The sequence below is a fragment of the Lithobates pipiens genome, unplaced genomic scaffold (genome assembly GCF_037356315.1).
Source record: "Lithobates pipiens isolate NorthernLeopardFrog02 unplaced genomic scaffold, aLitPip1_a1.2 Scaffold_30, whole genome shotgun sequence".
NCBI classification, from domain to species: domain Eukaryota; kingdom Metazoa; phylum Chordata; class Amphibia; order Anura; family Ranidae; genus Lithobates; species Lithobates pipiens.
Window position 1 is genome coordinate 140,382,544 of NW_027507791.1, and position 26,247 is coordinate 140,408,790.

At 46.9% G+C, this 26,247-nt stretch overlaps 1 protein-coding gene across 2 annotated transcripts in view; it reads left to right on the plus strand.

The window, feature by feature from the left end:
* EXD1 (exonuclease 3'-5' domain containing 1) overlaps positions 1 to 26,247 on the plus strand; it is a 618,256-nt gene that overhangs the window by 118,584 nt on the left and 473,425 nt on the right. For both annotated transcript variants that reach the window (XM_077464920.1, XM_077464919.1), the window contains one exon: positions 16,146 to 16,300. In XM_077464920.1, the coding sequence (XP_077321046.1) occupies positions 16,168 to 16,300 (133 nt within the window). In that variant the 5' untranslated portion in view covers positions 16,146 to 16,167. The remainder of the gene's footprint in view (positions 1 to 16,145; positions 16,301 to 26,247) is intronic.

Consider the following 26,247-nt stretch of genomic DNA (forward strand, 5'->3'; position numbering starts at 1 on the left):
CACAGTGCCACCCACAGTGCCACCCAATCTGCCTCAAAGGTGCTGCACCCCAGTGCCGCCCATCAGTGCCCAGCAGTGCCGCCCATCAGTGCCCAGCAGTGCCGCCCATCAGTGCCCAGCAGTGCCACCTATCAGAGCCACCTATCAGTGCCACCTATCAGTGCCCATCAGTCCCATCTATCTGTGGTACCTATCAGTGCCCATCCGTGCCACCCATCCGTGCCACCCATCCGTGCCATCTTATCTGTGCCCATCTTTGCCCATCGGTGCCGCCTTATCTGTGCCTATTAGTGCCGCCTTAACTATGCCTATCAGTGCCCACCAGTGCAGCCCATCAGTGCCCACCAATGCAGCCCATCAGTGCCCACCAATGCAGCCCATCAGTGCCCACCAATGCAGCCTATCAGTGCCGCCTAATCAGCGCACTTCAATGAAGGAGAAAAATGACCCGTTTGCAAAATTTTATAACAAACTATTAAAACATGATTTTTTTTTATTTTTTTTTGCATCTTTTTTTGTTTGTTTAGCAAAAAATAAAACTCCGAGCTGTAACTAAATACCACCAAAAGAAAGCTCTATTTGTGGGAAAAAAATGATAAAAATTTCATTTGGGTACAGTGTTGTATGCCCGCGCAATTGTCACTCAAAGTGCATCAGCGCTGAAAGCTGAAAATTGGTCTGGGACTGAGGGGGGTTTAAGTGCCCAGTAAGCAAGTGGTTAAAGGGGTTGTAAAGGTAAACATTTTTTCACCTTAATGCATTCTGTGAAACGATTTTTAATCCCGGAGATCGGCGGTGTGTGATTCCATGCATCTGCTAGAGCCAGCGATGGAGAGCGATGCAGACAAGGGGGCACGCCAAGGCGCCAGCAAGGTGAAGGTAGGAGCAGTGTCTCTGGTCCGGATCCTTTTGCTCCTGTGGGGGAGTGAAGTGATCACCCTGCACCCCCTCCCCTGTCTGTTCTACCCCCTTCTTAGGGGTCAGGAGTGGTCGGGGATGTAGGGGGGTGTCGGCTTGCTTGGGCACTGGGAATTGTGTGGTTTTCCCTTGTTGCACCTGGGTGTCATCTTCCTTCTTTTTTTGCGGTTTGTGGTGATTTAATTGCAGCCATTAAGGGTGAGCTCAAGGATACTTTTCAGGCGTTCAGATCTAACTTGGCGGACAATCCTGGAACGTCAGAAGAGCGTAGAACCCCGCAGTCATCCTTTGAGCCCCAGGGGTGTTCTCAATTGATGACGGGGGGGGGGGGGTTTCTCAAGACACCTCGCAGGATTCTATCTCTTTGGCTTTAGATGAATCTGACTCTGAGGAGGAAGATGAGGCTTCGGAGACAGCCTCTAAGTATAAATTATCCTTAGAAGAAGTGGGAGGTCTCCTCAAAGTGATCTATGTGACTTTAGGAATTGAGGAGAAGGAGCTCTCTCTTCATGATAGCATGTATGCAGGGCTAGGGGATGCCAGGTGTCGCACCTTTCCAGTCCATTCCCTGGTCTCTTGACGTGATCAAGAGAATGGTTAGAGCCCGAGAAGAAACCTTTTTTCTCTAGAGCACATAAGAGGAGTTTCCCTTTTGAAGACAGTCTGGATCTTGTTTGGAACAAGGTCCCGAAGTTAAATTCTGACTTCTCTCAAGTTTCAAAGTTGACAGATTTGGCTTTCGATGACATGGGCACTTAAAAGAGCCTGTGGATAAAAAGATGGACCTCCTTCTAAAGAGAGGCTGGCAGTCAGTAATGATGAATTTGAAACCGGCCATGACAACAACCTGTCGTGAGAAATCTAGATCATTGGGTCAACCAATTAAAATCTAATATTACTGCTGATTCCTCAAAGCAGTAGATTTTAGACTCCTTTTCCACGCTTTCAGCAGCTTTTACAGATGCTTCAGCTGAGTTGGTCCGCATGACAGCCAGGTCAGCCGCCCTGACTAATTCTGTTAGAAGGGCCTTGTGGCTGAAAACTTGGCCAGGAGATGCGGCGTCAAAAAATTCCTTTTGCAGGGGATCTGTTGATCGGAATTAGAATCTCTATTCCTGATCCAAACGGTGGACAAGAAAAAGTCATTACCGGTCAAGAAAAAGCCAGCGCAGATATGTAGACTGTTTTTTCGGGGCCCAAAGGGATAATTGGAGGATGGGACACAGAACAGGAGGAAGCCTTGGGCAGCACAAAAACCTAAGGGCAGGGGTTGACAAATTTGCTTGGAATCTAGGAGCCAGCTAAAAAAGTTAGGAGCCAGGTCCGTGACGGCGATCTGGACCTGTCCCTGGCCTGACATGGAGACGAGTGAGGTGAAGATAGCCCCCAGCCCCCCACCCGTCTCCAAGTCATTGCCCATAGCTCTTAGAGGGACATTTTATTTGTTTTTTCTTTTTTTCAAATGACGATTTTTTTTTTAAATTGCATTTTAGTGTAAATATGAGATGTGAGGTCTCTCTGACCCCAGATCTCGTATATAAGAGGACCTGTCATGCTTTTTTCTATTACAAGAGATTTTTACATTACTTGTAATAGGAATAAAAGTGACACACATCTTTTAAAAAAAAAAAAAAAAAAAAAAAAAAAAAAACAGTGAAAAAAATAAAAGTTAAAATAAGAAAAAATGTTTTTTTAAATGAGCCCTGTCCCGCCAAGCTTGCGTGCAGAAGCGATCGCATATATGAAAGCGATGTTCAAACCACACGTGAGGTATCGCTGCGATCGGTAGAGTAAGAGCAATAATTCTAGCCCTAGACCTTCTCTGTAACTCAAAACATGCAACCTGTGGAATTTTTTAAACGTCGCCTATGGAGATTTTAAAGGGTAAAAGTTTGTCACCATTCTATGAGCGGGCGCAATTTTGAAGCATGATATGTTGGGTATCGATTTACTCGGCGTAAGATTATCTTTCACAATATAAAAAAAATTGGGCTAACTTTACTGTTTTTTTTTTTTTTTTTTTTTTTTTAAATTAAATAAATTATTTTCCCCCCAAAAAAAGTGCGCTTGTAAGTCCGCTGTGCAAATATGGTGTGACAGACAGTATTGCAATGACCACCATTTTACTCTCTAGGGTGTTAGAATAAAAAAAATAAATAAAAAAAAATTATATATGTTTAGGGGTTCTAAGTAAAGGAGAAGGCTGGCAGGCAGGGCAAGCCCTATTAGCATTGCTGGTTGTAATTCCAACGGCCACCACAAGAGGGCGCCAGATTCCAGAAGGAACCATAGGATCACAGAAGGCCTCAAAGCCAGGGGCTCAATTACCGGCCGCCGGTGGCGCGGCCCGACGCGATCACGCCGGGGGTGTCCACAGACAGGATACCCCCAGCTGTGCTGCCCCAGGTCGCTAATTCTAGTCGCAAATGCGACCTGGCGCCCGGGTTTTGTCGAGCCCTGCCTAAGGGTAAGGGTGGAGTGCTCCTCGATCCTCTTGCGTCCGCCACCAAGCCTTAATGACTCGCCCATCATGGTGAATCTGTTTGTTTTGAAAATGATTTCCCATGGTTACAAGATGGCATTCACGGAGGTCCCTCCGCAAAGGCTCTTGTTCACAAACATCCCAAGGGATCCAGTCAAGGCCTTCGCCATGAAGTCCCTCAGTCAGGATCTGATGTATCAGGGGGTCATTGTGCCGGTCGCGACAGAGGAACTGGGTCAGGGATTTTATTCACATGTGTTTCTGGTCCGGAAGCCTTCAGGTAAATTTTGTTTCATTTTAAAACCTCAAAGTGCTAAACAAATCGGTGCAGTACGAGAGGTTTTCAGATGGATTCTATCTTCTCCGTAAAGAACCTTCTGAATCAGGGATGCTATATGGCATTCATAGATTTGCAGGATGCATATCTCCATGTCCTGATTTTCATGAGATCAGAGATATGAGGTTGGCACTAAGGAAGGGGAGTAAGTTAGTTCACCTCCAGTTCAGATCCCTCCTGTTCGGCCTGTCCTCATCCCCGAGGGGGTTCACCAAGATTATGGCCGACGCATTAGTGCCCCTTAATCTAGAAGGAATCTCAGTGATCCCCTACTTAGACGACCTGTTATTTTTTGCCCAGACCAGGGAGGGCTTGCGAAAAGACTTGGACAGAGCCTGCATCCACCGAAAAGTTAGGTTGGATTATAAGGCTGCAGAAATCAAATTTGGTCCCTGCTCAGGAAGTGACCTTCCTGGGGTTTCGGATCAGTTCTCTGGATCAAAAGATCTTCCTGCCGGAAGAGAAAAAAAAAGAAGCCGATGGTTAGTATCTCAACTACAGTCCAATCAGCCTCTGTCTATCATGAAGATTGTCTGTGTTGGGAACTTTAACTTCTTCCATCCCGGCAGTCCAATGGGCAAAGCTTCATTTCAGAGCTCTGCAGGCCTTTTTTTGTTAAAGGTTTGGGATCACCAACAGAGTTCGTTGGATTTTCTGGTGGAGATTCCCACCACAGTAAAAAAAGTCTGTGGTTGTGGAGGAATCGGGAGGTTCTTTCAGAAGGTCTGGTGTGGTCCTTCCCAGTCCAGGTTCGGCTGACAACCGACGCCAGCTCGTGGGGTTGGGGGGGCTCACATGGACAGCCAGTGGGTTCAGGGCTCATGGTCCGCAGAGGAGGCAAGGAGGTCCTCAAACTGGAGGGAACTGAAGGCAGTGCAAAGAGCAATGTTGGCCTTTGCAGTTGTTATCCAGGAGCAACACGTCCAGGCCCCTGTCGGACAACGCCACTGTCGTGGCATACATAAACGGGCAAAGGGGAACCAGAAGCAGGGCACTTCAAGATCTGGCGAAGATGTAGATCTTTGGACTTTTCTCAGCAGTGGCTAGTTGGAGCGTCCGGAGGCCGCTCCTTTGAAAGGGGGGGGTACTGTCAGGAAAGGTAACACCCGCTAATGGCACTTTCAGACATTTGGTGTGCAGTACTGATGGCCACCAGCGGGTGTCTCCTGGCAGTCTGGAACGGTCAGGGGAGCTTTCCTCTGCTGGTGGTATTATGTGATCTTTGGGCCACAGTACTGGGGTCCACCAGTGGGGTGGTTCCTGACAGTGTGGAGCCGACATATCCTGCGATCAGGCGTCACCTGAGCTTAATTGCAGGAGAGGTGTATAAATACCTGGCAAGCGCACACCTTTCCTTGATATCTTCCTTGCGCCCTGACCTGAACCCTGCACCTGAACCTTGTTCCTCCTGAGATCCTGTTTCCCTTACCCTTGCCCTGCCTTATCCATCCATCATCTCCTTGTCCTGTTTGTTCCCTGTCCCCATCTGCTGACCTCCTGTTGATGACCCTGGCCTGGCTATGTTTTATTATTGATATGACTAGCTTGAATGGGGTGATAAATGCTTTCCTTGGGACCACAGTAGCCTAAATTGTTGTAATACAGGCCTATGGCTAAATTTACCCAGGCTCAACTTCAACACGCAGCCTAGACTATCAGTTTGGAAAAATTATTATAAAACTACCCTACACACTGTACATGAGAGGTTAAAACATAACTGTAAAATACAATCCCTACAATTTTGAGAGGAAAAGGTTAATTGGTATCAGTATGGTCTTGATCTTGCCATAGGAAAAAAGGGAAGATATCCAAAAAATTACAAGTATGTTTGATTAGTTCCAGTAGCAAAGTCCAGTAAGATGGGAAGTGGTCAATTATCAACAGCCTTCTTGTTCGTCTAGGGAGTGTATCCGGCATGTGGGTCTGCAGTCCCCTCTCTATGGCCCTCACTTACTTTATACCATCTGGGACTATACTAAGCTCAGCCCAGAAGGTTTGGCTTATTCTCCATTGGTTGGAAAACTCTAATGCTTTACCTGGGGAGCTCATATAATATCACCTTTAACCACTAGGTGTGTCTGAGTGCAGAAAAATGTGTTCTGAATTATAAAAAAATAAATAAAAAATAAATAAAAAAAACCTCTTTTCATAATGGGTATGTTAGTTCACCTGAGACCAGCTAACAGATGCACTCCGTAGAAGTCGGAAGTGCACCGCTAAGATAGTGGACCCTAGGACTGACTGCTGCTGTTAGTACCCAGGGAGGTTCAGGAAGCAGGTCTACTGGATCACGAACACAAGGTCGATAACAGAGACAAACGAAGAGCACACGGCAAGTAGGAAACACAATGAATACACAATGGTTAATAAGCATCGCTGGCTTGCAGTGCACAGGTTAATATAGGGTTCCCTGATGGGGCCTGGGGTGGAGCCATGCTTAGATGAGTTTATAAAAATGGCCAGGTGAGAGTGGCTGGCCTCTTAGTCTGAACACATGAGGAGAGGTAAGCTGACAGAGAAAGATTAATGCATAACCATGACAGGATATCGGCCTGTATATTGGGGCTGAATATATATCTATATTCAGGGACTCCGGCAACTGGTACAATATACAATACACTCAGTATAATTCTGATTAATCAATATCACACAAAATGGATGTCTATATGGATAATTGCATAACTCCTGCACGTCCTATGGAGACCTATTTATCTTGGGACAACACATGCTATATTGGTATTTTCATGTAGATGTGATCACTATTTATATGTCTTTTATAACAATGATGGGTGTCTTAACACAATTCTTAGTTCTATATCAAAATATCATATTTTTATCTTATGACAGAGTACTCATTAGGTCAGTTGATACTAAAATAATAGTTGTATCTATGACCTCGAATCTAATATAGAATTTGAATTACTTGTAATCACATGTATTTAAAATGCCACATGTATAGACAGGATTTAGATGTTTTCCTAAAGTGTTGAAATTAACCTTGGACAGGCTTAACAAAGATTTAGATAAGGGTTTAGATGTACAAACAGTGGGTTCCATTTAATCTCAGCATAGATGGTGTGGTTTTTCAACAAACCATTGTTCTATCCATATAATCAAAATGTGATAATTCCTTTTAGGCATTTTTAGACACTTATTCATTATAGATGGTTTATATACTTGTGACTGGTGTCGTTCTGGTGTATCATTAACCTCACATCTCGGCCATTGTCTGGGTAAACACTGAGTCAACATTGGGTTCTTACTAGAGAGGCAATCTCACCCTTTGACACAATGGTGTTATTTACCCTAGCTTTTCCTTTAACCTTTAACCTTGACCATTGTCAGCTGATTTTGTGTAAGGCGGCACCATTTTTTATTTTTTTTTGTAAATAGACTTTATTAAAATTTTTAACATACAGAAATACAGGATACATAGGGCGAGAAGAAAATACATTTCCTTGCAACTGACAGATGCCGATCTCCACAATGCGTTAGGCATAATGGCAAGAAAGGGAACAGAAAATGAAAAAAAAGCAGAAACCACAGTTACAGGATATCGGTACAGTGATGTAAATAAAGCAACAAATGCAAATTGCGACAGATAAGCAGTCAAGGGAATATCAGGATGTGAATCATATATATATTAAATTAACCCATTCGTAGAGCTAACAATCCGACATCTCTGGGCTGCAGAAGCTCAGTCATACCAGTATTTAACTATAAAAGTATTCTACCGAAGATTGTGCACGCAAGAAATTGTAATAGGGGGCAAAAAGAAGGGAATCAGAGAGGGGGTGGGGTGGGTGTAGGCGGTCTGGTCCAGTCTACCTGGCTGGGGTACTGATCAGTTCGTACGTTTAAACCAAGTTGTCCAACACTTCCATTTGTTATCAAAATATTTTTTGTTTCCCCCCGCTGCTGCTATTAGTGACTCATAGGTATAATGGGTCTGCATAGTAGTAAAAACCTTGGCTACATCTGGGGCTTTGTCCATCTTCCAATGTCTTGTGATTAGAGACCTGGCTATTATCAATACGTGGGTAACCACTACTCTAAATTCTGGTGGGAAAGAGTCTATTCCCAAATTTAGTATGGCCAGGGTCGGGCTGGGGGGAGTGATAATACCCGTGATGCTGGAGAGCGAGCGGAATATGGAGTTCCAGTAGCTAGTGAGATGTTTACATGTCCAAAACATGTGAAGTAAGTTGCCCACCTCTCCACAGTTCCTCCAGCACAACGGTGAGCCATCCCTACTAAACTGGGCAACCCTGTATGGGGTAAGATACCACCTAAGGGCAATCTTTTGTGACAGTTCCCAATGGTTCACACATTTTGAGGCTCTATATAGCCACTTGAAAGCTTCCTTCCACTGTGGAATAGTAAAGGTCGTCTGAAGGTCGGCTTCCCATTTTTGATAGGGGGGTGATTTAACAAAGTCCATTTTACCTTGGAATAGATGATAAAATAAAGAGATTCCTTTAGAAGATATAGGGGTAGTATTATAAAATTGCCAGGCCTCTTTTGGAAGACGAATGGTGGGTGATGTGATGGATCTGCAAAAGTGATGGATTTGGTTATATTTATATTTATCGGATGATGATAAGTTAAAATGAAGTTGGAGAACGTCGAACGGGATAAAGGAGTTCCCATCATATAGGTCAGTGATAAGTTGTAGCCCTTTTTCCTGCCAGCTCGTGAGTGATATATTGGGTATGGCCTGTTGTAGGGTCGATAAGGGTATTGGGATGGTAGTCAGCCTGTCAGATGGAAGAGGAAGTTTTAGAAAAGTCCTCCAAGCATCTAGGGGGGCACGGAGAGTGGGAGGTAAAACGTGTGGGAGTTGGATGTAGGGCGTTGACCATCAGAAGCTGTTTGAGATCTTTGGTCGGGCTCAAGGCACGTTCGACACTGCACCAAGGAGTGTCCGATGGTTGGTGGAACCACTTCCGCAGTTGAGTAAGGATAGAGGCTCTATAATAGTCCTGTATGTCGACCAGACCCATCCCCCCGGCCGATCTGTGTTTGGTCAGTAAAGGTTTTGCGCATCTGGGCCTCGAATTTTTCCAAATGAAATTCTTAAGTAGAGAATTCAGAGCTTTGATATGTTTCGATTTTACCGGGATAGGTAGTGTCCGGAAGACATACAGCACTTGAGGGAGAAGTAGCATTTTAAATGTAGCAAGTCTACCCGACCAGGTCAATTCAGTATTAGCCAAGCGTTTGGTTTCTTTAGTAAGTTTGTCTATGAGGGGCCCGTAATTGGCGTCTGCTAATGTCTTGATATTAGTAATTTTTAGGCCAAGGTATGTTATACTATCTGTGCTCCAGGTGTAGGGGAAAGTGTTCTGTAGAGATTCACAAAGGGGGAGGGAAGTCCTAATGGGAGAATAAGCGATTTCGTGCAGTTGACCTTATAGTAGGATATATTGCTAAATTCTGTAAGTGTGCTATGGGCGTAGGGAAGGGAGGTTCGTGGTGAGGTTAGAAATAGAATGATATCGTCCGCGAATAAGTTGATAACATGTGAACTATGTGGAAGGTCAAAGCCAGCAATATTAGGGTGAGTTCTAATCCTTTCCGCTAAGGGCTCTATGAGTAAGTTAAAGATGGTAGGGGATAGGGGGCACCCCTGTCTGGTACCATTAGATATGGTAAACGTGGTCGACAGCATATTAGACGTATACACTTGCGCACAGGGGGACGAGTAGAGGGCCATTATGGTCGAGAAGATAGGGCCTGTAAATCCATATTTTTGTAATGTGAGTCTCGTATAACCCCAATGAATCCTGTCGAATGCCTTCTCCGCATCCAAAGAGAGGAGCAGAGAAGGCACCCGACAGGCCCCGGCATATTGCATAATGTTAATAACTCTTCTCGTGGCATCGGAGGCTTGCCTGCCCGGAGTAAAGCCCGCCTGGTCAGCGCCAACCAGTCCAGGAAGGATCGGGAGTAGTCTATGTGTGAGGATTTTCGCATACAGCTTAACATCAGAGTTAAGCAAAGAGATCGGCCTAAAGTTGGCTGGTGAAGTGGGTTCTTTGCCTGGTTTCGGAATGGTAACTACATATGCTTTAAGCATTTCTGCAGGAAACGAGGCAGAGGACATTGCTGTTGAATAAACGTTCATAAGTGTTGGTATAAGATTGTCTTGAAAAGACCTATAATAGTCATTGGGGAGCCCATCTGGGCCTGGAGACTTCCCCAGAGGAAGGGTTCTAATGACTTTCCTAATCTCAGGCTCCGTAATAGGGGAGTTCAAGGAGTTAAGTTGGTCAGGGGTAAGGGAGGGCAAATTAATTTTCGCTAAGAACTCCTTTATAGTATGTTCATTCGGTTGAGGGGTGTTGGAGTCATTTTTTAGATTGTAGAGCGAGGCATAGTACTCAGCAAAGGAGTTCGCTATTTCCTTGGGGTTATAGATCTTCCGTTTAGTTGGAGGATGTATAAGGTACGAAATTTTTGATTTAATTCTTGCTGCTCTAAGCCTTTGAGCAAGAAACTTGCCTGCCCGATTCCCGGAGGCATAGTGGGACAGTTTGAAATATCTGACATGTTTGTCATATTGTTCTATCAAAAGAAGCCTGAGATCAGAGCGATATTGGGCAAGACTTTGGGCAAGTTGCAAAGTCGCACATGTCTTAGTGAGTGATTCTAACTATCTAATCTTATTGAGAATTTGGTCAAGTTTTTGTGTCCTCTGCCTCTTTTCTCTTGCGCAGATTTGTAACGTTACACCTCTTATATATGCCTTGTGCGCACACCATAGCAACATTGGATCTGAAACTGACTGGTCATTTAAGGAGAACAATTCAGAAAGGTTAGCAGCTACACTTGCAGAGTGTTCCGGTTTTTGAAAAATACGAGGATTAGCCCTCCAGAGATAAGCAGGGCCTGGAGTGTGCCCCTCCACCACCACGACAGAAACAGGAGCATGATCAGACCATGTGATGTCATGTATGGTGGAGGAGGACACTGCCTGCAAAAGATGTTTATCAACCAAAATTAAATCAATTCTAGAATATGAATTATGCCTTAACCACTTGGGATCCGCGCTATTGCAAAATGACGGCAATAGCGCGGACCCACATTTTCGGGACTACGTCTATTGACGTAGTCCCGGTTACGAGCGGCCTGCGCGCCCCCTGAGGGGCGCGCGCGGCGCGCTCTGTGATCGGCGAGTCCGTGAGACTCGCCTGATCACCGATCCGTGTAAGGGGTCGATCCCGACCCCTTATCTCGTGATCAGCTGTCAGCCAATGACAGCTGATCATGTGATAAAACGGAGCCGGTAATCGGCTAGTATTCCTCCTCGCGCTGACAGCGCGAGGAGAAGAGAAAAAAGCCGATCGCCGGCGGCCGTGTTCGGGACATCAGTCCCGATCACGGCCAGCAATTTAAACGGACACCTGCCCCCTGCCAGTGCCCACCTGCCACCCGCAGTGCCATCCTGAAATAAAGTAAGTGCCCCCCTGTCAGTGCCACCCAGCAGTGCCCACAGTGCCACCCAGCAGTGCCCACAGTGCCACCCACAGTGCCACCCACAGTGCCACCCACAGTGCCACCCAAAATCTGCCTCAGGTGCTGCACCCCAGTGCCGCCCATCAGTGCCCAGCAGTGCCGCCCATCAGTGCCCAGCAGTGCCGCCCATCAGTGCCCAGCAGTGCCACCTATCAGTGCCACCTATCAGTGCCCATCAGTCCCATCTATCTGTGGTACCTATCAGTGCCCATCCGTGCCACCCATCCGTGCCACTTATCCGTGCCACCCATCCGTGCCATCTTATCTGTGCCCATCTTTGCCCATCAGTGCCGCCTTATCTGTGCCCATCGGTGCCGCCTTATCTGTGCCTATTAGTGCCGCCTTAACTATGCCTATCAGTGCCCACCAGTGCAGCCTATCAGTGCCCACCAATGCAGCCCATCAGTGCCCACCAATGCAGCCTATCAGTGCCGCCTAATCAGCGCACTTCAATGAAGGAGAAAAATGACCCGTTTGCAAAATTTTATAACAAACTATTAAAACATGATTTTTTTTTTTTGCATCTTTTTTTGTTTGTTTAGCAAAAAATAAAACTCCGAGCTGTAACTAAATACCACCAAAAGAAAGCTCTATTTGTGGGAAAAAAATGATAAAAAATTCATTTGGGTACAGTGTTGTATGCCCGCGCAATTGTCACTCAAAGTGCATCAGCGCTGAAAGCTGAAAATTGGTCTGGGACTGAGGGGGGTTTAAGTGCCCAGTAAGCAAGTGGTTAAAGAGTGATAGGAATAATCACGCTAGTTTGCGTGCTGACATCTCCAGACATCAAACAAGTCCTCCGCATGAAGGAGAGGTTGAAGGAAAGGTGGTTGTCATCTAGCTGTGGAGGTAGTGTCCATTTTGTGTTCTGGCGTCAGGTTATGATCTCCACATATCACTACCGACCCCCTTTTGCTGGCAGAAATTTTCTTGTGAAGGCGTTTCAGAAAACGTAGTTGGTGAGAGTTGGTTGCGTACAGGTTTACCACAGTGTAGGGTTTGTTGTTGAGTTCACAGACCAGGATAAGATAACGACCCTCCAGGTCAGCAAGAAGGTCCTTCATGGTGAATGCCACTGAATCCTTGATAGCGATTAGGACTCCTTTTTGCTTCTTGGCGCAAGATGCCATGAAAATGTGCGGAAAGTTTTTATGGCGAAATTGGGGTATACAGTCGGCAGCAAAATGGGTCTCCTGGATGCAGAGAACATCGGCATTTAATTTCTTTAAGCTTCTTTCCAAAGAGAAGACCTCTTGGCAGGGTGGTTGAGACCATTGACATTAAACGAAACTATATTAATAGCCATTATTAGTCATCAAAGAAGAAAAAAGATAATGAGGGTACCTCAGGCATGTTTCCAGAGTGTCCCAAAAGTCGTCCCCTGTTGCTTCAAGGAGACTTGCTGTCAGAGTGATGAATGCAAAGACAGATAGACCGACCAGACCTTCTAGGAAGGGATTAAAGGGGGGGGGGGGAAAGAGAAAAAAAATTAAAATAAAAACAAGCAAACAAAGTTCTGTAAAAAAGTAGGTGCAAACCTGCACGCAGAGGCATAACAGCTGCCCATATTCAGGGGGGGGGGGAGAATAGACACACTGAGTTGGGGGTCTCAGTGCAACAGGAACATTATTGTTGAGAAAAGAATATAATCACATCCACGGATGTGTATTCAAGGCTGACATCATTTGTTTTTCTTCTTGCGCCCCACCTTTTGCCATTCCATCTGTAAATGGTCGTTGGAGGAGGGTGAAGCGCCATCTGAAGACAGGGCAGGGAGAATGTCCAATGACCGCAACAATGCGAGGCCCTCGTCAATGGAGGTGACCACAGTAGCTTTGCCCTCGTGGGTGACCGTTAGTTTAACTGGGTAACCCCACCTGTATGGGATATTGTGGTTACGCAGGGCCTTAGTTACAGACAGAAGGGATTTGCGCTTCTGCATAGTAAACTGTGAGAGGTCGGCAAACAGTTGGATGCGAGCGTATTCTGCAGGCGGGTTCTGTTTGCGGAAAGCAGACATGAGTTGCTCCTTTGTTTGAAAAAAGTGAACTCTCATTAAGACATCACGAGGTATATTATCAGGGAGAAAAGCAGGTTAAGGCAACCGGTGTATACGGTCAATTTGCAACTCTGGGGCAGGGAGGGGAGGAATGCCTTCATTAGGTCATGGGCATACTGCAGAAGTTGTGCAGGGAGGACATCCTCCGGGACCCCCCGCACCTTAATATTATTTCTACGCGACCTGTCTTCTAAGTCTGCGACTTTAGCTTTGAGCCATGCGACTTCTTCGGCTTGGTCGCTGTGAGCGTCAATCAGGGCATTGTGTGAGGTGGCAAAGTCTCCCATTTTAGATTCGATATGATCAACTCGAGCCCAATTCTCCTACCTCAGTTTTAAAGTTATTAAGGCAATGGAGCATATCATTGTGCATGGAGGTGCGGAGTGAGAGAAGCATCTCTTTCAGGGTTGTGTCAGATATAGGCCCGTCCGTGGTGGGGAAGGCAGTGAAGGGCTCCATGAGCTCCCTCGTGTCCTCTAATGGATCCCGGCCCGTGCTCACCTGTGTGGTGTCCGAAGCCATCCTTGGCTTGGATTTGGCCGGGCTGCGAGACAGCGACGTGGAGACCTCCGGGGAGCGGCGGTAGTGTCTCTCTATTCTCTGGGCTGGTTGCTGCAGAGCCGTCTGAGGAGGAGCACGGGCCGGCGCCATTTTGCCGCGGGTCGCGGCCTTTCCGTCGGAATAAATCGTCCAGTTTCTTCGGAGCCACCGCTCCTCTCCGCTTTCTGGACATTCCACCAAGGTGTCCGGGCCTTCAGATGATCGGTAAAGTGTCGACAGTGTATGTCGTTCGGTTCCCGTTGCTGGAGCGGAGCTGTGCTAGCAGACGTCCATCCAGCAGCGCGGTAACCACGCCCCCCTGCAGCACCATTTTTCAGGTTATTCTGTTTCAACATGAGTTTTGTATCTTGTCCTCAGCTCTCCACTGGATAGGATAATTTAATTAGCCGTTTCTGTTGGAGGGCGGGGGTATGCTCTACTGGAATGAGACTCCTTAGCTGATGGCTACATGAATTATGAAAATTTTCTCAGCCATGACGCATTCTATGCATTGATAAAAAAAAAAACCTGTGTGCAGCAGACCACCTCAGACCCCCAATACTTATCTGAGGTCCATTTGGATCCAGCGATGTTGAACGAAAGACTTGGCGTTCCGGGATTCCCACGTCATTGGATGAGACGGCAGCGTGGCGCCATTGGCTCCTTCTGTCAAAGTCAGTGAGCCAATGAGCAGAGAAAGGGGGCGGGGTCATGGCTCCATGTCTGAATGGACACACAGAGCTGTGGCTTGGGTGCCCCCATAGCAAGCTGCTTGCTGGGAGGGGCTAAGAGCGCCAGCGGGGGACTGAGAAGGAGGATCTGGGCTGCTCCTGTGCAAAACATTTGATCAGAGCAGATAGGTATAACATGTTTGCTACTGTTAAAAAAAAAAAAAAAAAAACCCAGACTTGAGGATCACTTTAACCACTTGACAACTGGGCACTTAAACCCTCCTCTTGACTAGACCAATGTTCAGCTTTCGGTGCTCTCACACTTTGGATGACACTTTGGGGGGGTGCTATAAATGAAAAAAGACTGAAATTTTGGAAGAAAAAACGAATTTCTTTGTTTCTGTGATAACCTTTTGCAAATTATTAATTTAATTTTTCTTCATACATTTTGGTCACAATTTACTGCTACATATATTTGGTAAAAATAACCCAAATTAGTGGATATTATTTGGTCTTTGTGAAAGTTAGAGAGTCTACAAGCTGTGGTCCAAATCGTAAAAAAATTAATCACACCTGATGTACTGGTGGCCTATCTCATTTCTTGTGATCCGAACAAGCCAGGAAAGTACAAATACCCCCCAAATGACCACTTTTTTTGAAAGTAGACCTTTCAAGGTATTTAGTAAGAGGCATGGTGAGCTTTTTGATAATTTTTTTTTTACCACAATTCTTTGCAAAATTAATATTTTTTTTTTTCCAAACAAAATTGTCATTGTAATAGGTTATTTCTCTCACAAGGCATGTGTATACCACAAATGACATCCCAAAATACATTCTGCTGCTACTCTTGAGTATTACGATACCACACGTGTGGGACTTTTCCACAGCCTAGCCACATAGAGAGGCCCAACATGCAGGGAGCACTATCAGGTGTTTAGGAGCATAAATTACACATCTAACTTGACTACCTATTACACTTTTAAAGGCCCTGGAGCACCAGGACAATGACACTGATGACAGATGACACTTATACGTGGCACTGGGGACAGCTGGCAGTGGGGACAGATGGCACCGACATGTACTGTGGTCACTTTATTTTCCGTTTTTTTTTCTTTTCTTTTTTCACTCACCAATGCACCCGTTCGTCTCTCCCTCCTCACACACTGTCTCTGAGGAGGGAGAGCCGGCGATGAGGGATGATTTCATAGGTTTACATATGAGATCATCTCATTGGACACTAAGATCACGTTGTAAACAGCCACTGTGATTGGCCATTTACAGCGATCTGTGACTAGCTGTGTCCAAGGGACACGGCCAGCACAGAATTTCCCCGATGTGCATTCGCGGAAGTAAACAGGACGTTGTCCAGGGACGGCCTCCTGTCAATTGGCATGTGCGCTGTAGCCATCTTTTGGCTATAGTGCGGGCGACTAGTGGTTAAAGATGCACATCTTGGTACATACGTGACAAATCTTTATAAAATCTGTAGCATTTTCATACTGATGGTAAACTTATTGGATTTCCTAGGCATGGTGAAGGGAACAGATAGTCCTATGAATTTGTCACAATTAAAAAAAAAAAAAAATGTTTTTAAATTTCTTGCTGGAATTTTATTTGCAGGTAATTGCACAAAAATCTGAATATGGACTTGGCTTCTGGTAAATGCATCCTGAATGATTTGATTGGGAAGACTATCAAAGTTACAACCACCAATAGGTGCTTTCAAGGAGTTTTATATAGTGTTCATGCAGATCGCACTGTCACTCTAATAAAAGGTAAACCATATATATATATTTACTACTACTACTACTACTACTTTCTTCTTTCTTCTTCTTTTGTACAGGCCCCTGAAGTGTCAATGTATACTATGAATTGCTTGAATTTGTGCATGATACCACATTGTATTGTAATTACAATAGTAACTTGTGTAGGGCTGCAACGAACGATTATTTTCATAATGGATTAGTTGTCTGATTTTTGTTTAGATCCGATAAAAACCTCAAAAGTTTGCTGTAAAATTTTAGTTATGCTGTAAAGTTTAAAAAAGACAATTTTATCTATATGCATATCTTTCTGCATCTGGAAAGTATTCACAGTGCTTCACTTTTTCCACATTTTAAGCTACAGCCTTATTCCAAAATAGATTCAATTTAATTATTTTCCTCAAAATTCTACAAACAATACACAGGGAAAGCAATAATGTACAGAGACCTGCTTGATGAAAACCTGCTCCATAGCGCTCTGGACCTCAGACCGGGGCGAAGGTTCATCTTCCAACAGGACAACTTTTTTAGATTGTAAGCTCTAATGAGCAGGGCCCTCTGATTCCTCTTGTAACAAATTGTAATGTAACTGTAATGTCTGTCCTCATGTTGTAAAGATGTTTCAAAATGTTGCAAACTGCCGCTATATAAAACCTGTATAATAATAAGCACACAGCCAAGATAAAGTGGCTACGGGAAAACTCTGTGAATGTCCTTAAGTGGCCCAGACTTGAACCTGGTTGAACATCTCTGGAGAGATCTGAAAATGGCCGTGCACCGACGCTCCTCATCGAACTTGATGGAGCTTGAGAGGTCCTGCAAAAAAGAAGGAGAGAAACTGCTCAAAAATAGGTTAGCCAAGGTTGTAGCATCATACTCAAAAGATTGAGACTGTAATTGGGGCCAAAGGTGTGTCAAAGTATTGAGCAAAGGCTGTGAATACTTAGCTTAACCAGTTGCCATCCACCGACCGTCAAATATCGGTGGGGCGGCTCTCGTTCTGGGACGCAATCATCGGGGGCCGCGCTGTGTTGCTAGGACACGGCGCAAACCCCGATCTCTGTAAAGAGCTGTGGCTCCTTAACCATGTAATCGGCTGTGTCCAATCACAGCCGGTCACATGCAAACATGGAAATGCCGTTAATCGGCCCTCCTTGCCTCACACTGGAAGAGTGTGTGGCAAGGAGAGACTATCAGCAGCATCTCCTTGCAGGAGACAACAAAACATGTAATCGGTGCACTGATCATCAGTGCCCTGATTACATTATAAAACCAAGAGTGCCACCAATTAGTGATGCCAGTAAAGTGCTGGCTGTCAATGCTGCCCATCAATGCCAATCAGTTCTGCCTATCAGTGCCCATAAGTGCGACATATTGGTGCCTCCTCATCAATGTCACCTAATCAGAGCCCATAAGTGGCGCCTCATCAGTGCACATCAGTGAAGGAGAAAAATGTACTTTTCTTTATCGTACATCATGGAACACAGAGCCTTAAGTAATTAATGGGTTATGGTTGACCTTCAGGTGTTGAAACTAGTATACCCAATACAGGAAGTTGAATCCCCTATATAACCCCTCCTTCCAGGAGTACCTCAGTTTTTTCTTCGGTGTATTGCACTTGTTACCAAATATTGGTAACGAGTGAAGATGTGCTCTGAGGAGCTCTAGGAGGGATCCGTGCTGGATTTAAAAAGCCTCCACAACCTGATCCATCCCGCCACTGCCGCTCTAGGATGGTACCCGGGCCTCACATGGAAGAATGTGTTTTTTTTTTTTTTGTTTTTTTTTGCTCTTGCTACATTACCTAAAGCTGTTCTGAGGGGTGCTATACATGGTCCAAAAGAGTGGAGCCCCTATTAAAGGGCCCCGGTCTTTTGAAGGTTTATCTATGCTGCCCCTCATGATGAGTGAAATTTGGATCTGTCTGTTTACAGCACTATCCTTCAGCAAGGAAAAGGTAGGAGGAAAGCATAGGAACTACAAAGTTTACCTATGACTTTTATTTAGATTATAATGTTAAACTGCAGATATGGCAAGCCAGGGTGAGTCTTTGGAACCGATTGGTGGTGCAACTGCTTCACACACTTCAGCCCCTGTATACGTGACTGAAGATGCATTTTCCTCTGCCCTGCAGGCCTTAGAAGGAAGATTAGCGATTTTAATCGCATCCTCCATCCAAGGTGATTGGAAGCGTGCTAGATCCCTCTCTCCCACTTCAGACCCTTTACCAAGGGAACAATGGTGACAGGATGAAGCGTTACCCTGATTGAGAGGGAAAACAAGCCGATTATTCCTCTACTGAGGAAACAGCTGATGAATCGGCTTCACAATCTGAGGTACAAACACTTACATAAATGGTTTGTTCCACCTTCATGCTACCCCTAAGAGTCAGCTGAAGTTCTGTTTTCTTCTTTTGGGTTCTTTGAAACCTTTACAACCTCTGCATGTGTTTCCAGTCCATGCATTACTAGAAAGGCTTATGCTGAATGGAAGCATCCGGATAAACATTTTCTCCCTCCAAGGAGATTCTCGGCTCTCTATCCCATGAGGGAAAAATTCAGAGGTGGAAGGTTCCAGCAGTTAATGCTGCGATTTCCAGTATGAATAAAAGTCTAAAGCCGCGTACACACGTGGCGGACTGTCTGGCCAACTTAGTCCGTCAGACAATCCGACGGACAGTCCGTCATACTTTCGAATGAACGGACTTGCCCACACACGGCACTTTTTGAGCGGACTAATACGAATACTAATAAGAAGAAGAAGAACGGAAGGCGGCGGCGACGGCGGCGGCGACAGAAGACCGGGCACCTGTAAAAGAGCTATAAGAAGGCGCGGTGGCCCGGCAGAAGAACCGAAGAGGGGGACAAGACCCCCGAAGTCGGGAGAAGAGGCCGGCGGCCAGGAAGAAAGCTGGACTCCTCCGCTAGCAAAAGAGCTACAAGAAGATAGCGGAGGAGTCCGGCGAGAAGACCCCCGAAGACGGAAGACCCCCGGAGCTGTGCAATAAAATATTTTAACCCTGTGTTGTTTTTTTTGTACTTTTTTTTCACAGGTGAATGGGTAGGGGTATATTGTACCCCATACTCATTCACATAGGGTGGGGGGCCGGTATCCGGGGGCCCCCTTATTAAAGGGGGCTCCCGGATTCCGATAAGCCCCCCGCCCGCAGACCCCGACAACCAACGGCCAGGGTTGTCTGGAAGAGGCCCTTGTCCTCATCAACATGGGGACAAGGTGCTTTGGGGTGGGGGGGCCGCAAGGCACCCCCCCATGTTGAGGGCACGCGGCCTGGTACGGCTCAGGAGGGGGGGCGCTCGCTCGCCCCCCCTTCCTGGCCGGCCGGGTAGCGTGCTCGTACAAGGGTCTGTTGTGGACTTGGGGGGGACCCCCACACCGATTCTTTTCGGCGTTGGGGTTCCCCTTTAAGTCCATACCAGGCGGCGGGGCCCGCGACGTCTCCGTCTCGGGCCCCACCTACCTGGATACCCGCTCGATATGAGCAGACTTTTCTCCGGGCGGGAAAAGTCCGCTCATTTCAAAAGTACGGCGGACTGGCACACACACGGGCGGATTGTCCGCCGAAATGCGAGTCCAGCGGACAGTATTTCCAACATTCCGAAATACTTAGTCCGCCAGACTGCACGCTGAAAAAGTCAGCTGAAGCCCACACACGAGCGGACTGTCCGCTGAAATGTGTTTCGGCGGACTAAGTAGGCCAGACAGTCCGCCCGTGTGTACGCGGCTTAACTTGTCCAGTAGACAATGCACAAATTCTTAAAGATCCAACAGATATAAAAAGTTGGAATTCCTCTTAAAATCCTCCTTTCCCAAAATGGCTTTCAGGACAGCCACCTGAGAGATCATGGCTCCACCTCCCAAAGGAAACCCCTCCTCCATCAGAGCTTTTAGGGAAGTCTCAACACAGTCTTCCTCAGTTTCTCGTGTTTCCTCCAACCTGGAGGAACACCTCCGGTGGGAGCCATGATCTCTGGGCTGGTCCTGGAGGTCATGGGGCTCTCACCTGCATTATTTTCTTTTTTCCAGGAGCTGGTCCTCCCATTCTCCTCCTGATGTGGATGGCAGCATGGGCTCTCTCTCCTCCTTCCTTGCTTGGGGAAAGCCAGCACACCGGGGGTTCCTCCGTCCCCTGGTTAGAGTGGCGACTGCATTTTTTCAAAACTCCCGCCTGCAGCACGCGCTGGATCGCGGGAGTGTGATCGCTCATCTCGGGCGGCCGAGAGGCCTCGGCCGCGTCCTTCGGGCATGGGGGGGCGGGACTTCGGCGACGTTCCGTGTCATTTCCTGGCGTGGGAACGCAGGAAGAGAGAGGAGGACCAACTGGCGCCTTATTTCCGGTCGGGCGCAGCAGCGTTTTTGAATCCGGGACCGGCGGCAGTGTATGTCCTAGCGATGGATAGCGTTATGGACAAGGGGGCAAGCCAAGGCGCCAGCAAGGCGAAGGTAGGAGTGAGGCTCTGATGTACTGGATCCTGTGCTCCTGTGTGTGTGTGTGTGGGGGGGTGTTCACCCTTTCCCCCTCACTCCCTGCACCCCCCTCCTCCTCCTCCTCCTCCCTTTCCCTCCCTTGCTAGGTGTGCAATGGTGGAAGATTCTACGGGGTGTCGGCTTGTGAGGGCACTGGGCAATGGTGGTATTGCTCCCTTAGTTGCACCTGGGTTTTTTTTTTGCATTTGTTGTCTTTCTGTTTTTCTTTAGGCGAAGAGCTCTGCCCAACCTGTCAAAAGGAGATGTCCTGTTTGCAAGGAAAAACTCAGCGAAACCTGGGCCAAGACGCTCTGTGCGACTTGTATCGCAAGCCTAGTCAGGGAGGAGTCCCCGTCATTATGTGGTGACTTGGTATCTTCTATTAAGGATGAGCTTAAAGCAACCTTTCAGGTCTAAGCTGTTAGAAGAACCTGGAACGTCGGGGGAGTCTAAAGTTCAGCAGTCCCCTTTAGAACCGGGAGGTTCGCAGTTGCTGTTGGGGGAAGTTTGTCCAAGGACGCCTCACAGGATTCCTTTTCATTGGCCCTAGAGGAATCGGACTCTGAGGAAGAAGAGGATGAGGACACAGCTTCAAAGTACAAGTTGTCATTGGAAGAAGTAGGGGGCCTCCTTAAAGTGATTTACGCCACTGAGTATTGAAGAGGAAAAGACGGAGCTATCCTTGCATGATTGTATGTATGCGGGCCTAGGCGATTCCAGATCTCGCACCTTCCCGGTGCACTCCCTGGTGTCCAACATGATTAAAAGGGAATGGTTGTAGCCGGAGAAAAAAACTTTTTTCCAGATCTCACATAAAGAGATTTCCCTTTGAAGATAGCCCAGACTTAGTGTGGAACAAGGTTCCGAAGCTGGATTCAGCATTTTCCCAAGTATCAAAATAAACGGATCTAGCTTTTGAAGATATAGGCACTTTAAAGGAACCTATGGGTAAGAAGATGGATCTGCTTCTGAAAAGGACCTTGCAGTCAGTGATGATAAATTTGAAACCAGCCATGGCAACGACTTGTGTGGCAAGGAATCTGAACCATTGGGTTAACCAATTAAAATCTCACATTATGGCTGATTCCCCTAAGCAAGAGATCCAGATTCCTTTGCTACTCTGTCCACGGCTATTGCCCATATTGCTGAAGCCTCGGCAGAATCTGTCCGTATGTCAGCCAGGTCAGCCGCCCTGACCAATTCGGTTAGACGGGCCTTGTGGCTGAAGACCTGGCCAGGGGACGCGGCCTCGAAAAATGGGCTATGTGGCTTATCTTTTTCGGGGGATTTATTGTTCGGTGCAGAGTTGGATTCTATTTTGGACCGAACGGCGGACAGGAAGAAGTCCTTTCCCGTAAAGAAAAAGCCAGAGCAGGCGCGTAAGCGTTTTTTTTCAGGGACTTGGGGGTCAAGTGGAGGCTGTGATGCAAAACGGGAGGAAATCTTGGGCACAGAAGCCGAAGGGTAAAGGGGGAGTCCTCCTCAATCCTCCTGCGTCCACCTCCAGGTCACAATGACTCTTTGATCAGAGTGGGGGGGGAGGGGACTTCGGGAGTTTTTCCCTCAGTGGGAGACCAGAACTCAAAATCAATTTGTCCTGAGGATAGCTTCCCACGGTTACAAAATCGAGTTTACAGAGTGCCCCCCTCAAAGATTCCTGGTCACCAATGTTCCCAGGGACCCAGTCAAGGCCCTTGCTATGAAGGGCCTAATTCAGGACCTGATGATTCAGGGGGTTGCCTTGCCGGTCCCAGCAGAGGAGTTAGGTCAGGGATTCTACTCTCATGTGTTCCTGGTCAGGAAACCTTCGGCAAAGTTCCGTCTAATTTTAAACCTCAAGGGGCTAAACGGGTCGGTATGGTACGAGAGGTTTCGGATGGATTCATTTTTTTCAGCAAAAAACCTCCTGTCCCCGGGAAGCTATATGGCCCCCATGGATTTACAGAATGCGTACCTTCATGTCCCGGTTTGGAGCGGGTCTCAGATTTCTGAGGTTGGCATTAAGGGAGGGGAGCAGTATTGTTCATCTACAATTCAGGGCCCTCCCTTTTGGTCTGTCGTCATCCCCGAGGGTATTCACCAAAAACATTAGCTCCCCCTCGCCTGGAGGGAATCCCGGTGATCCCCGTATCTGGACGACTTATTGTTTTTTACCCAGACCAGAGAGGGGTTGCAAAAAGACCTCGATAGAGCCTGCGGCCACTTAACGGAGCTAGGTTGGGTCATACATTTTCAAAAGTCAAACCTGGTGCCCGTTTAGGAAGTGACATTCCTGGGGTTTCGGATCCGCTCCATAGACCAAAAAATCTTCCTGCCGGAAGAAAAAAAGGGAGAAACTGGTTCAGGGGTAGCGCAGTTACAGTGCAACCAGCCCCAGTCCATCAGGAAGGTGATGTCTGTTCTAGGGACATTGACTTCCTCCATTCCGGCGGTTCAGTGGGCGAAACATCACTTCAGGCCTCTTCAGGCTTTTCTGCTGGAGCCTTGGGATCATCGTCAGAGTTCTTTGGCTGATCTGGTGAGGATCCCCACCTCAGTAAGAAGGGGTCTGTGGTGGTGGAGAATCAGAGTTACTTTCAGAAGGCCTGTTATGGTCCTTCCCGATCCAGTTGTGGCTGACAACAGACGCCAGCGCCTAGGGTTGGGGGGCCCATGTGGACACCCAGTGGGTCCAGGGCTCATGGTCCATAGAAGAGGCACAGAGGTCCTCAAATTGGAGGGAACTGAAGGCAGTGGAGAAGGCGATATGGGCCTTCGCAGACGTGGTTCGAAAGCAACAAGTCCAGATTCTGTCGGACAATGCCACAGTAGTGGCATATGTGAACAGACAGGGAGGAACCAGAAGCAGGGCTCTACAGGTTTTAGCAAAAGGTATCCTGGGCTGGGTAGAACGGTTTACTCAGTCCTTATCAGCAGTCCACCTAAAGGGGTCCCTGAACAAAAAAGCAGACTTTCTCAGCAGGAATCATGTTCTAGAGCCAGAGTGGCGTTTGAATCCAGAAGTCTTCAGACTGATTGGAGAGAGATGGGGTCAGCCAGAGGTAGATCTCTTTGCCACTCGGGAAAATGCCCAGGTCCCTCTGTTTTTCTCTGAACAGGCACGAGAGGTCTTTGGGAGTAGATGCACTAGCATACAGCTGGAATTTTCGTCTAGCCTATGCCTTTCTCCCATTTCAATTGATTCCCCGGGTGTTGGGTAAGATCAGGGAAGAAGATGCAGGGATAATTCTGATCACCCCCTTTGGGCCCAAACAACCGTGGTTCTCAGCCCTTCTTCAGATGCAACAAAGACCGTTCTGGCATCTCCCCCTGAAACAAGATCTTCTACAGCAGGGCCCTCTAGTCCATCAAGACTTCGAGAAACTAAGGCTCACGGCTTGGTTTCTGAAGAACACCTCTTGAAGAAGGGTTTCTCGGACAGGCTGGTTACTACTTTATTGTCCAGTAGGAAAAAAAGTAGGGCAATATATTTTAAATACGGGAAGGTGTTTAACTCCTGGTGCAAGACTTCAGCTAGGTCACCAAGTCAAACTGCTTCAGTTCTGGAATTCCTACAGGAAGGTGCTTATTGTAAGTTGGCAATCAGCACCCTGAAGGTGCAGGTGGTCGCGTTAGGGGTCTTTTTGGCGAAGCCGTTGGCATCGGACCCATTAGTAGTCAGGTTTTTTAGAGCTCTCTCTCTCTCGCTCTAGACCTGTAGTATCTAGAAGCTGCCCATGCTGGGACCTATCTACTGTCTTACAGGCCCTGACTAGGGGCCCATTTGAACCTATTGGTTCAGTCTCCCTGAAATGGATTACTTTGAAGACAGTTTTTTTAGTAGCCATTACTTCAGCTCGCAGAGTCGGTGAGCTACAGGCATTGTCATTCAGGGAACCGTTCTTTTTTGTTTTTACGGACAGGTTAGTCCTTAAAACAGACCCAAATTTTTTGCCCAAGGTGGCATCACTTCAAAATCGTTCCCAGGAGATAGTTCTCCCTACATTCTGCTCTAATCCTTCAGTTAGGAAAAAAGATGATTTCCACACCTTGGATGTTAAGAGGGCAGTTCTAAGTTATTTAGAAGCCACTAGAGACTTTAGACAGTCGAATGCTCTTTTTGTTTAATTTTTTGGCACTAAAAAGTGAAAGTAGGCATCCAAGGGAACTATAGCCAGATGGCTGAAAATGACAATTTCGGAAGCATATTGCTGTGCCGGTCAGAGGAGTCCAGTGAACGTCTGGGCTCATTCCACAAGGGCTACAACGGTGAGTTGGGCAGAGAAAGCTGGCGCCACCCCCGAACAGATATGTAAGGCTACTACCTAGTCAAGTCTAATGACATTTGCCTGCCATTATAGACTAGATCTGTTATCGGCTGGGGATCAGGCTTTTGGAAGGAAAGTCTTACAGGCTGTCGTCCCGCCCTGAATGGAGTAAGTCTCGGTAATCCTCTCGGGTGGCTGTCCTGAAAGTCGTTTTGGAAAATTCAAGTTAGACTTACCGGTAACTTGTTTTCCAGTAGACTTTCAGGACAGCAATAACCCGCCCTGTGGTGTATGTGATTTGCTGTAATACTAATAAAGTAACTACAAACAACTGAGGAAGGCTGCGTGGAGACTTCCCTAAAAGCGCTGATGGAGGAGTTGAGTTTCTTTTGGGAGGTGGAGCCATGATCTCTCGGGTGGCTGTCCTGAAAGTCTACTGGAAAATAAGTTATCGGTAAGTCTAACTTGAATTTTTCCTTAGCAGGGACTGTTACTCAGCCTGCAGTTGCAGCAATAGGTATCTGTCAGTCCTTAAAGGACCAATACACAGATGCTCTTAAACAGCTCCCTGCACAACAGGCCCATCAATTGGCTGAGTTACCAAAAGCATTATGTTTTGCCATAGATGCTATGAAGGATTCTGTTCAGCAGGTGTCCTGCCTTGCGCTTATACTAGTACACATGCGTAGGACCCTTTGGTTAAAGGATTGGTCTGCCAAAGCTCCATGTAAAAACCTTCTGACTAGTTTCCCTTTTGATGGGGAGCGACTATTTGGCGATGATTTGGATAAGTACATCCAGATGATTTCTAGTGGAAAGAGTAGTCTTTTGCCAGTCAAAAGAAAGTATAAACGTGTCTCATTTAAACTGACTTTCCCAAGGCGTCTTTCAGGACAGCACCTGAGAGATAGCGACTCCTCCCTCCTCGTTAGGAAACACCTTCTTCCTCCAGACTTTAAAGGGAGGCACCTCCCTACCACACCTCAGTTATTGTGTTTCCTCCGGCCCGGAGGGAACATCTTTTGGGAGGGAGTCAGTTCTTTTAGGTGTTCCTGAGGGACTAGGCTTCCTTCCCTTTTTTTCCTTCTTAAGGGACCCGCTGTCCTCCCGACCTACCCAGGCCTCGGCAGCGGTAGCAAGCGGGCTCCTCTTCCCCTCTTAGTGCTCGGAGAGAGCCGAAGATTCGGTGGCCCGCACGTCCGTAGGCGCGGCCATGTTTTTTTTTTT